The sequence below is a fragment of the Crassostrea angulata genome, chromosome 2 (assembly GCF_025612915.1).
Source record: "Crassostrea angulata isolate pt1a10 chromosome 2, ASM2561291v2, whole genome shotgun sequence".
Lineage (NCBI taxonomy): Eukaryota > Metazoa > Mollusca > Bivalvia > Ostreida > Ostreidae > Magallana > Magallana angulata.
In genome coordinates, this window is record NC_069112.1 from 15,318,611 (window position 1) to 15,331,687 (window position 13,077).

The 13,077-nt window shown below is 34.8% G+C and overlaps 1 protein-coding gene across 1 annotated transcript in view; it reads right to left on the bottom strand.

The window, feature by feature from the left end:
• The window catches only part of LOC128173944 (multiple epidermal growth factor-like domains protein 10), a 30,655-nt gene that overhangs the window by 16,603 nt on the left and 975 nt on the right, over positions 1 to 13,077 (bottom strand). Inside the window, exons 2-7 of the mRNA XM_052839606.1 lie at positions 11,740 to 11,782; positions 11,563 to 11,703; positions 11,021 to 11,161; positions 9,276 to 9,413; positions 5,163 to 5,300; positions 4,198 to 4,335 (exon numbers count right to left, since the gene is read on the bottom strand). Coding sequence (XP_052695566.1) covers positions 4,198 to 4,335; positions 5,163 to 5,300; positions 9,276 to 9,413; positions 11,021 to 11,161; positions 11,563 to 11,703; positions 11,740 to 11,782 — 739 coding nt within the window. The remainder of the gene's footprint in view (positions 1 to 4,197; positions 4,336 to 5,162; positions 5,301 to 9,275; positions 9,414 to 11,020; positions 11,162 to 11,562; positions 11,704 to 11,739; positions 11,783 to 13,077) is intronic.

Here is a 13,077-nt window from a genome sequence, read left to right on the forward strand (position 1 = left end):
CAACCTTTCAGGTAAGTGCTAAGATTATTCTGTCATTCCATCCCCGTTTTTGACAATGTACCAATACAATTCATTTACTGTTTTCAAGCAAGTGCATCCATTATCTCTCAATTCCATACGCAGATGAAGAGGCTGCTGAGAAGGCTGCTTAGGAAATTTGTGTAGGTGAAGGCAATAATCGACAAAGACATCACTGATGTACCTTTTGAGGATGCAAAATTCCAACTAAACAATCAATTGATTGCTATGGGACTTGAGACAAGGGACTACATCTCAAAACATGAAGATGAGATAGAACCTAGAACTATAGAGAAGTCATACAGGTTTGAAGTTTAACTAGTCTACAGCTTAAACATTTTAATTCAATTAGTCACAGCATGTTACATATCCTTACTATTTTTTCATTAGACTTATACGGTTATTCTAAGAGGCAGTGGTCAAGAAAATGATGAAGAAATTTCCATTACAAGACACCATTCTATTACACATTATTCACAAGTTTCTGAATCCTGACATGAGAGGAGTAGCATGTACAGAGGATATAAAGTAAGATATCATCTTCTTGCAATCAAACAATTTTATTTATTGCTAATTGTTATTTATTGTTGCTTTTCTTTTTTGAATTGTAATGGTCTTGGGTAAGAAGTTTTTTGGGACAGCAATAGACCTACAAGATTTGGAAGATGAGGCCGCGGATTACTTTTTGGCTCCTGAATCATCTTTACCCAAGACAAGTTCATTGGAAACTTTTTGGAAGACCGTGTCCGAAGCAAAAGATGAATGTATGGGATGGATATGTACCAAAACTTATGCAAAGTTGCTTTTGCAGCTTTGACAATTGCCCACTCCAATGCAGACTCGGGGAGATGCTTCAGTATCATGAGAAAGGTACAAACCAATTGGCGACAGAGACTTTCTCATACTGCTTTGGACAGCCTACTGTGTGCAAAATTTAACACTGAAGGGGTTTGTTGTGATTATGAACCTCCCAATGAAATTCTAAAATCTGCAAAAAATGTCTGCAACTTGTAATGTTACTTATATGCTTTAATGTACAGCAAAAAAGTGAACTTTATTTGATTATTTTTGTCTTTATTGTATGTACAGTTTTTTTTTTATCAAAATTCCAGTTTTTTCAAAGGTCTTGTATAGTTTTGGGGCTAGAAACTTATCACATGTATGCACCGGATATCGTTTGCATCTAGGATCCAGAAATGGTTCCTTTAATAAATCATACCCCATATAAATCACACCTGGATACTATTCCCCGAATATACTTCGTTATGCGTCAGGAATAAAAATAACAAGAGGCCCATGGGCCACATCGCTCACCTGAGGAACAATAGGTATGATAAAATCAGCTCAACGGAGTCATAATACAAACTTTCTGGACAATGTACAATACATATAGATCCTGTATAAATAGATTCATTTTCCCCTGGATATTCTTATGTTTATAATCATTAGTCCCTTTTCTAACAGGATGATTTTATAGTCATATCATATGTTGAGTATTGCAGTTCTCAAAAAGATCCCTTACAATAGTTTATATATGGGTTATAAACGTACATCAAACTCTGAACCTTCTCGTGAGGCAAAAGAATTGTCCTGGGGCCAAAGTCTTTACAATTATAAAGAATCATCTGGCTGATTAGTTTCTGAGAAGATTTTTAAAGATTTACCCTATATATTCCTTTGTTTAACTTTGCCCCCCCCCCTTTGTGGCCCCACCCTACCCCTGGGGATCATTATTTTCACAACTTTGAATCTACACTACCTAAGGATGCTTTCACACAAGTTTCAGCTTTTCTGGCTGATTAGTTTCTGAGAAGAAGATTTTTAAAGATTTACTCTGTTTATTCCTATGTAAAACATCGACCTCCCATTGTGACCTAAACCTACCCCCAGGGGTTATTATTTTCACAACTGTGAATCTACACTACCTGAGGATGCTTCCACACAAGTTCCAGCTTTGCCGGTGGATTAGTTTCTGAGAAGAAGATTTTTAAAATTTTACTGTATATATTCATATGTTAAACTTCGATCCTCCATTTTGCCCCCACCCTACACCCGGGGGTCAGGATTTTCACAACTTGAATTTACACTACCTGAGGATGCATCCCACAAGTGTCAGCTTTCCTGGCCGATTACTTTTTGAGAAGATTTTTAAAGATTTACTCTATATATTCATTTGTTAAACTTCGACTCCCCATTGTGGCCCCACCCCCAGGTGAGCTAAAAGGTTAAGTTTACAATTCAATAAGTTTGTTTCTGGAAGAACAGACTTAAAAATTTTTCGTAATAAATATTGACACATTTTTTACTTTTTTAATATTTAGCTTTAAAGATCTGTGTACAAACATAGAATTGTGAGCAAATCTCTGTATCTTGCTTATAATTCGAAGCTTAACACTCAAATATGGTTAGTAAATAGAAATTGTAGGGTAACAATTAAACACAAGAAACATGCACTACATGTATAACAAAAAAAGAACACAATTTATTTTTCCGAAATAAATCATATATATACATGTATATACCTACATATTTCCGTCAGCGATATCAAACTCTATTTAAACTGAATAAACTCGAGAAAATGCCGAGCATCTCAACAAAACCTATTGCATTAATCTACCATTACGCAAAAGATAATGCCGAATTACCGATAGAATGAATTGTATTTCAGTACCCCTACATCAGATTTTGCTTAATTTGCGCAGATAAACAGTTAACTGCCTCTGTTTGATTTGATACGTAAAAATCACGAAATACAGACGATAGTTCCCAGGTTACAAAGCATAAATAATGAAAACGAAACGAAAATCAGAACAAGCTAACACCAAGGTCATGTGTGAAAACTGTCAACGCATTGAAATATTTAACCTTAATTTACTTCACAAAATCGGCACCAATATATTTTGCATGTTTCAAAAATTTCCCTTCATACGCGAACGGTTGCATAGCAAGCAAATTCATCATAGTCAGGTCGACCCTTTTTCGTTTAAAGTCATGGCTGCTTTAAACAAAGAACCTCGTTTTAGAAGTATGGAATACGAGTCTTGGTAAAATGGGTTTGCAAACCCGGGCCGTGGCAAAATAAAAGCCAGGGCAGATCGGCAATCGTCAATTCCAAATACGCATTATTTTGCAGCAATATTTACAGCGAATACAAATATACTGGTCCATCAAATATCCCGAAATTTTAATAAGATTGGCAGATTCAAACCTGCTAATCTTTTGATTTGCTCAGGCCAAGCCTTGCCTACCCATTTTACCGTATACCGAGCCCGAAGCTATTAAACTGATTGAAAAACGTCTTTCCTTTATTATTATTTTCGTAATAACTCAGATTTGAAACAGAATTAGCACTTAATTTTTGCAATTTATATTTTCTTTCCCATAAGGATAATTTATGCTAAACAACGTTGAATTGAACTCGGTAGTTCTTGAGAAGAAGATTTTTAAAAATGCACCCCCCTTTTTCTACAGTTTCAAGGTTTCCTACGCTTTGAATACAGATCGGACTTTTATTTTTGCAATTTACATTTGCCCTCCAATAAGGATGCTTTGTGCCAAATTTGGTTGAAATTAGATAAGCGGTTTTAGAGAAGAAGTTCAAAATGTAAAAAAGTTTACAGACGGACAGACGGACAAACGGACAGACGGACAGACAGACAGACGGACGGACAGTAGTACTTTTGGCAACTAAGCGTATAGATCAGAACAAATTAAAGGAAATTCCGTATTTTTTATCAGATTTGTTTTTTTTAAAATCCTTCATTGTAGTAAAGTGTACAGGAAATGGCCTGTTGGCTGTGTTTGAGATGCGAAAACTCTTGCCGAATGTATCAAAATTGATAAAACGAGATGTTTGTGAAACACTTCTGCCCCCCTCCCTTGCAAACATCTGAGAAGAAAATGAAAGGATTTGGAAACTGCAAGTAATTGGAATTTTTTAAGTCCAAGGCGCATAACTCTGTCGAAAATGGCTCGATCGTACTCAAAATCGAAGTTGACCTAGATAATATTATGATTAATCTGTATACTAAATTTCATTTCAATATCAGCAACCTTTGCGAAGAAAATAAACGGAAACTGTTGGTGGACCGAATTACACATTGAATTGATTCCTAATTCATTAAACAGGGGAAACTATGATAGTTTTGTTACTAAAATATACAAAGTTTAAATACGTACGTGTTTTACAAATATGGCCCTCAAAACCAGCATTGCATCCACTGGGACATGTCCCATTATAACGATTACACGTCGTGTTGTTTAAACAATCCCCACAGGGTTCATTACAGTTTTGTCCATATGTTCCACTAGAACAAGCTAGAAAACAAAGAAGAAATACATAGAAAAAACATTTTACCCTTTGTTTTTATGTTTTAAAAGAATACCAATGGTTATATGAATTGAAAAACGCCTAAACAAACAAGCAAAAAGAAAAAAAAAACAAGTAAAAAGCTTTCAACGTGACACCAAACCGGGTTTTATTTCATGTAAACTGCATCCGTAATCCATGTGTTAACCCTGAATTGCTCTTTATATAGTCACAGTCTTTATATGGACTGTAAATTAGTTAAAAAGACTATTATATATAAATGTGAAAGGACAACTTTTTCTTAACTATTTTACAGTCTATATAAGGTCGAGAGGACAGTATTTTTTTTGACTACCTTGGACACTATAAGAATTAGTTAATAATGCGCTAAATCCCCATGTTTGGTATTTTTGCTCTAAGGATTTCTTTTTCAAATATATGAAAACTATAATAAAGAGTCGGCAAAAAGTGAAATTTAAAAAACTGTTCATCTCCTGGTTTGGTCCAAGAATTGTATCAAAGTTGATTTTTGTTTTCAGTAATTTGGCATATTGTGGAATATACTGGTTTTCAAAAATTGATATTTCGAAAAATAACACTTTCTAAATGCCAACATATTTCTTTTTATGCCCTGTCAATAAATTTTTATTGAACCCCCCCCCCCCCCCCCCAAAAAAAAAAAAACCCAAAAAACATACAAACAAAACATGGCCGCTTCAAAAACATCAGTGAGTCATAATTTAATGCTTTATATGCATAGTTTACAAAAAAGGAAGCAATGACGCGTGAAGACCAGTTCAGCTTTTATTAAATAAAAACTATTCTCGATACGTACGTGTTTTACAAATATGGCCCTCAAATCCGGCATTGCATCCACTGGGACATGTCCCATTAAAATAGTTACACGTCATGTTGCTTAAACAATTCCCACAGGTCTCGTTACAGTCTTGTCCATATGTTCCACTAGAACAAGCTAGAAAACAAAGAAGATATACACACAAAAAAATTTACCATTTGTGTTACTTTGTTTCAAAAGAACTTAAAAAAACAAACAAGAGGTCCATAGGCCACAGCACTTTTCTGACTATCAATGACCATAATATTCATTAAACAAAGGAACCTAGGATAGTTGTTTTGCTAAAATATACAAAGTTTAAATATGCACTTATTTGACAAATATGGCCCTCAAAACCGGCATTGCATCCACTGGGGCATGTCCCGTTATAACGGGTACAAATCGTGTTGATTAAACAACTTGCTCCTTTAAATTTGTTGACAGTTCTCTCCTTATATTCGATTTTTTTTACAGTAGATTCTGCACCGCAGAGGGATAATTATACATTTGTGGCCAGCACTAAGAAGCTACTTTTGTAGTAATGGTGAGACAGAGAGAGAGCTGGGCGAGTGCAGAGATGCAAAGATTTGTTATCGTCTCACGAGATGCACATGTTTTGCCATTTTCTGATGTTCTCTCTGCCAATTCTGAATGAATTCAACACAACATTCAGGTAAGTGCTAAGATTATTCTGTCATTCCATCCCCGTTTTTGACAATGTACTAATACAATTCATTTACTGTTTTCAGGCAAGTGCATCCATGATCTCTCAATTCCATGCGCAGATGAAGAGGGTGCTGCGAAGGCTGCTTAGGAAATTTGTGCAGGTGAAGTCAATAACCGACACAGAAGATATCACTCATGTACCTTTTGAGGATGCAAAATTCCAACTAAACAATCAGTTGATTGCTGTGGAACTTGAGACAAGGGATTACATCTCAAAACATGAAGATGAGATAGAACCTTAAACTATAGAGAAGTTCTACAGGTTTGAAGTTTATCTAGTCTACAGCTTAAACATTTTAATCTAATTAGTCACAGCATGTTAAATGTCCTCACTATTTTTTTTTTATTAGACATGGAGGGTTATTCTATGAGGCAGTTGTGAAGAAAATGATGAAGAAGTTTCCATTTAGGAGGATGGTAAGTTAGATATCTTCTTGTAATTAAAACAATTTTATTTATTGCTACTTGTTATTTATTGCTGCTTTTGGGTTTTTTTTAATAGTAATGGTTTTGGCCAAGAAGTTTTTTGGGTCAGCAATAGACCTTTAAGATTTGGAGGATGAGACCGCGGATGGCTCCTGAATCATCTTTACCCAAGACAAGTTCATTGGAAACTTTTTGGAAGACTAGGTCCGAAGCAAAAGATATGTATGGGATGGTTATGATCTATAACTTATGCAGAGCTGCATTTGCAGCTTTGGCAATTGCCCACACCAATGCAGATTCGGAGAGATGCTTCAGCATCATGAGAAAGATTCAAACCGATTGGCGACGAAGACTTTCTCATACTGGTTTGGACAGCATACTGTGTGCAAAATATAACTTTGAAGGGGATTGTTGTGATTATGAACCTCCAAATGAGATTCTAAAATCTGAAAAAAATGCCTGTAACTTGTCACTTATATGCTTTAATGTACCGCAATAAAGTGAACTTTATTGGATTATTTTTGTCGATATTTAATGTACAGTTTTAGTACTGTTTTGATATGGGGAGTGTACAGTTTTTTCATCAAAATTCCATTTTTATCAGAGGTCTTGTATAGTTTTGGGGCTAGAAACTTATCACACATATGCACCGGATATATCGCCTGCATCTAGTAGCCAGAAATGGTTCCTTTAATGAATCACACTCCATATAAAACACACGCGGATACTTTTCCCCGAATATACCTCGTTACGCTTCAGCAATAAAAATAAAAATAGAAGCGAGAAAAATTGCGATGACATCAACTATGTTTTGTTGCAGTACTTTTGGCAACTAAGCGTATAGATCAGAACAAATTTAAGAAACTTCAGTGTTGCTTTCTTGTCACTCTTTTATTGTAGTTAAGTATACAGCAATTGCTGTGTTTGAAATGCTAAAACTCATATCATTTAATTTGACGATATTTCAGTTTTTCCCGAAACCGCTCACTATGCAAAACGTTGAAACTGTTAACATAAAATTACACATTGAATTCATTCCTAATTCATTAAACAGGGAAACTATGATAGTTTTGTTACTAAAATATACAAAGTTTAAATACGTACGCGTTTTACAAATATGGCCCTCAAAACCGGCATTGCATCCACTGTGGCATGTCCCGTTATAACGGTTACAAATCGTGTTGGTTGAACATTTTGCTCTTTCAAGTCTGTTGACGTACTCTCTGTTTATTTGAATTTTTTACATCATATTCTGCACCGTAGGGAAAGAATTATACATTTGTGGCCAGCACTAAGAAGTGAGTCAGAAAGAGCTGGGCGAGTGCAGAGATTTGTTATCGTCTCACGAGATGCACATGTTTTGCCTTTTTCTGAGGTTCTCTCTGCCAATTCTGAATGAATTCAACACAACCTTTCAGGTAAGTGCTAAGATTATTTCTGTCATTTGATCCCTGTGTTTTGACAATGTACTAATACAATTCATTTACTGTTTTCAGGCAAGTGCACCTATTATCTCTCAATTCCATACGCAGATGAAAAGGGCTGCTGCGAAAGGCTGCTTGGGAAATTTGTGCAGGTGAAAGCAATAACCGAGACAGGATTTTGAGGATGCGTAATTCCAACTAAATAATAAGTTAATTGCTGTGGGACTTGAAACAAGGGATTACATCTCAAAACATGATGAGATAGAACCTAAAACTATAGAGAAGTTCTACAGGTTCGAAGTTTTACTAGTCTACAGCTTAAACATTTTAATCTAATTAGCCACAGCATGTTGAATATCCTTACTATTTTTTTTATTAGACATGTTGGGTTATTCTATGAGGCAGTGGTCAAGAAAATGATGAAGTTTCCATTTAAAGACACCATTCTATTACACATGAAGTTTCTGAATCCTGACATGAGAGGAGCAGCATGTGCAGAGGATGGTAAGTAAGATATCTTCTTGTAATTAAAACAATTTTATTTATTGCTACCTGGTATTTATTGTTGCCTTTCTTTTTTGAATAGTAATGGTTTTGGCCAAGAAGTTTCTTAGGCCAGCAATAGACCTACAAGATTTGGAAGATGAGGCCGCGGATTACTTTTTGGCTCCTGAATCATCTTTACCCAAGACAAGTTCATTGGAAACTTTTGGGAAGACCGTGTCCGAACCAAAAGATGTATGTATGGGATGGATATGTACCATAACTTATGCAAAGTTGCATTTGCAACTTTGACAATTGCCCACTCATATGCAGACTCGGAGAGATGCTCCAGTACCATGAGAAAGGTTCAAACTGATTGGCGACAGAGACTTTCTCATACTGCTTTGGACAGCCTACTGTGTGCAAAATTGAACACTGAAGGGAGTTGTAGTGATTCTAAAATCTGCCAAAAATGCCTGCAACCTGTAATGTAACTTATATGCTTTAATGTACAGCAAAAAAGTGAACTTTATTTGATTATTTTTGTCAATATTATATGTACAGTTTTTTTCATCAAAATTCCATCATATGCATCTAGGAACGAGAAATGGTTCCTTTAATAAATCATACCCCATATAAATCACACCTGGATACTATTCCTCGAATATACCTCGTTATGCGTCAGGAATAAAAATAAAAATTGAAGCCAGCAAAATCGCGATGACATCAACCATGTTTGTTGCAGTACTTTTGGCAACTAAGCGTATAGATCAGAACAAATTAAAAAAACTTTATTTTTTTTTTACCAGGGTTGCTTTCTTGTCATCCCTTTATTGTAGTTAAGTGTACAGAAATTTGGTCTGATAGCTGTGTTTGAGATGCAACAACTCAATCATTTAATTTGACGATATTTCAGTTTTTTCCCGAAGCCGCTCACTATACCAAACGTTTAAACAGTAAACATGAAATTGCACATTGAATTTATTCCTAATTCATTTAACAGGGGAAATTATAATAGTTTTGATACTAAAATATACAAAGTTTAAATACGTACGTGTTTTACAAATATGGCCCTCAAAACCGGCATTGCATCCACTGGGACATGTCCCGTTAAAAGGGTTACACGTCATGTTGTTTAAACAAAGCCCACAGGTCTCCTTACAGTCTTGTCCATATGTCCCACTAGAACAAGCTAGAAAACAAAGAAGAAATACATAGAAAAAAACATTTTACCCTTTGTTTGTCTTTTTTTTGGTTTTAAAAGAACACCAATGAAGAAAAACCACCAAAACAAACAAGTTAAAATAAAAAACCCAAAGGTCATGAATTTCATAATTTCGTTAGAAATCATTATCATGCATTTAATCTTTTCAGAATTATAGGGCAGTAGAAGATAAGTTTTTTTGATATCTAATGCATGTTGATATGGCCATATATGGGCAGACAAAAACCAATAGCAATGGGTGACTCAGGTGGCCTAAAAAGATAAGCAAAGTAATGAGGACTCGAACTGTAGTCTTAATTTTTTCCGGTAGCCATCAGGAAAATTATGTGGCGACCGCCAGATAAAATATTTTGTCTTACTTGGCACAAACAGGCATCCCACCATAAATAAATGGTATTTAAAACTGAAAATGACACACTAGGTAATGGACACAGTATTATCACAATGACATGTGTATATGCCTGACAGTTAAACAAGAAGTCTTCTGTCCACTTTGTAGCGTGCTTTTACTGGGTAAGGAGAGAACAGTTTGTGTTTGGCGGCTTAAGAAAATTATAAAAAGTTTCATTGTACATTAGCTAGGCTGCATAGTTCTGTCTTGTTGTTTATATTTAAAAAAAAAAGGTTTGACACGTCGTTCCACCAATCATCAATTCTTTTGTATTATCACCAGCACTCATTCGTTTTAATAATACGAAAACAATAAACCATATGAATTTGATCGAAGCTAAAAGAATGTACTAACGTTCAGAAACAATCTTCTCGGTAAAGACAACCTAAACATATTCTATAAGCATTTTCGAAAAAAATGAAACATAAACATACATCAATTGATTTGGAACTGTTCGGAGTGTTTCTTTATATTTACTACCAATCTGGATAAGAAGACACAGGAACCATTGTGTTTGAAGCATTAGGCATTGAAATTTCCCAGAAAAAAAATCATCGGATGCTATAGACAAACGAGACAATCTCACGGCCTTGATTATATTTTGAATCAATACTTTATAGAATTCAATGGTATACTTTTGCTCTATATAAAATATCATTTTTAATCGTATTTTATCATCGGGTTATTTTCCAACGCAATGGTCTGATGCTGTTATTTTGCTTGTGTTAGGTTGACCCAGATGGCTCCAAAAATTATCGAGGTATTATCATTTGCTTCTGTCATTGTTTGCCACAATGCCAATATTTTAGGCATCTTCCAATAGTGTTACCACAGATGCACATTTTAGTTTTCAACTTATGTTAGGTACTACAGATGTCTTATATTACAAGCACTCCAAATTCAGAGACGGTTTTACTGTTGTTTTGTTGATTATAAGACATTTGACTCTATTAATAAGAAGAAATTGCATTACATGCTGAACATAATCAATGTGAAGCAACTTCATTTAACATAAAAAATTAACATCGGATAGTTTGTTCTTTTTTTCCGGGGGAGGGGGGGGGGCTGTGTCGATAAGACCAAAACGATTCTTCGAAACCCTCGGTTGACTACGCTTTGTAAAATAATCAATTGTGGGTTTCCGAGTATGCCCGAGAGGGTGCAATTGCGTGTCCAATCTTACTGGAGTTGCAGTAATCCCCTATATATCCGATGTCACATCCATGCAGACAGAATCCAGTGGTTCTTTTACAGGAGTTGTCAAGTTTACAGGTCTGACTGCAAACCTTGTCACAATCGGCGCCAAAAAAGCCAGGGGAACATTCTGAAAAAAAAGATTAATGAGTCTGGATGATCAACAAATAACCCATTAGATTTACATTATGATTTTATATGCGAGTTTTATGGCTAGAAATATTTAGTAAAGAAAAAATTCAATATATACAAGCTTTGAAATTTGAATTTTACTTTAAATTTTCATACAAAGCTCTTCTTCTGAAGAAGATGAAAATAGTCTAAAAATTGCCACGACCATGAAGTCCTCTTAAAGAAATGACCAGCCTTTATATACATGGAAATTTGTTTAAACTGAAGCTATTATATGTGCAGAGAGAAACTACACGGACGTCAAGAAATGGTAAAGAATTTACACACATACACAAAGTGACAGGCAAACGGATGGACTGATATTAGGAAAGACAGACGGATGCCAAGCCAATCGCTTACCAGTACATTTAGGCGCTTGAAAGCCGGATAGAGCACAGCCTTGTTCATCACAATGCCCATTGACTATTCCACAAGTCTCAGTATTTTTACAGTGGTCACAGGTAGACGAGCAGTTTTCTCCGTAAAATCCCGTTTCACAACCTGAAATATTTTATCAAAACCATCTTCCCTGGTTACCTGAAGGAGGTTGGATGGTGAACAAATTAACCACCAGATCTACCTAAAATTTTAAGAGATCATTTGTTTAGCTTTAAACTTATTATTTAGTTAATAAAATTCCATATATTTTACTTTTTAAATGTGAGTATTTTTCTATAATTTTTTATATAGAGTTCTTATTTTAAAGGAAATCAATACAGTCTTAAAGTTCCAATGACCATCGAACCCTCTTAAGGAGGTTGGATGGACAACCTGATTTTTTTTAAATCGATGAACTTAAACTTATTTCATAATACCTTAGTTTTGTTATTTTAATATTTCCAGTATCGTCGTACAATTTGAAAGCTCGTCTTATAGAGGAGACTGTAGATTAATATATTCTAAAATTGGCTACGACCATTCAGCCCCCTTAATTATAAACGATAAGCGGTTTGTTTTCTTCAAAAATCAAGCTCTTGATTTAAAAAAAAATAGCGACATATTAACTAGATGAAAGATATGACAGAAAGACAAATTTTAGATATGTTGAGATTTCGATAGATGTACAGAATATTGTGATAAACAAGAGGCCCATGGGGCCACATCGCTCACCTGAGCAACAATGGGCGTTCAAAAGATATTGTGCCATATGGCCCTTGGTAGAATAACAAAAAAATAAATATTGTAAAGTATTCGAATTTTACACTTATTTTTCCATACACGTAATCTTTGACATTGTACCTTCATGAAATACTGTTTTTACACAGAATAAGAAAATCCTACGCAAGATATAGAACTAAATATTTGGTAGGGGTGCACTGTTATATAACTTCTAATTCCCTGTATTTTCGTTTTGCCCCCCTCCCCCACTTAATAAAGCGATCAAAATATATGAGAGCATATAGGTACATTTTCTTCCTCAACTACTTACTAGTTATTGTAATTTTTTTTTTTAGACATAATAGTTATTGTATTTTATCAAAAAAATCCTACATGTATATATCCTCAATGCGCTCAATTTCTCAAATTAAATATATTCAACAATTTAATTTGTCTTCTCCATTATAATTAAATGACTGTTGTTTACCTCGTGTAAACTCGTGACTTTTATAACTTTACTCACACTTGATTGATGAATACACTGGAATGCAAAATGTTGTCACGTGACACGTTAAAGAGCTATAAAAATCAATGTTACCGTATTGACAGGCACATTACTCTAATTTACTATGGCCCACCCATTATTTTCATTTTTATTCAAAAATAACAAATGGCTACCAACCAGGATAATTTTCCGCTGTAATATTTTCTTAGGAATAGCGATAGTTCTTTTATCCCCGCAACAGAAATGTGTCAGAATTATAGAAACTGTTTTAA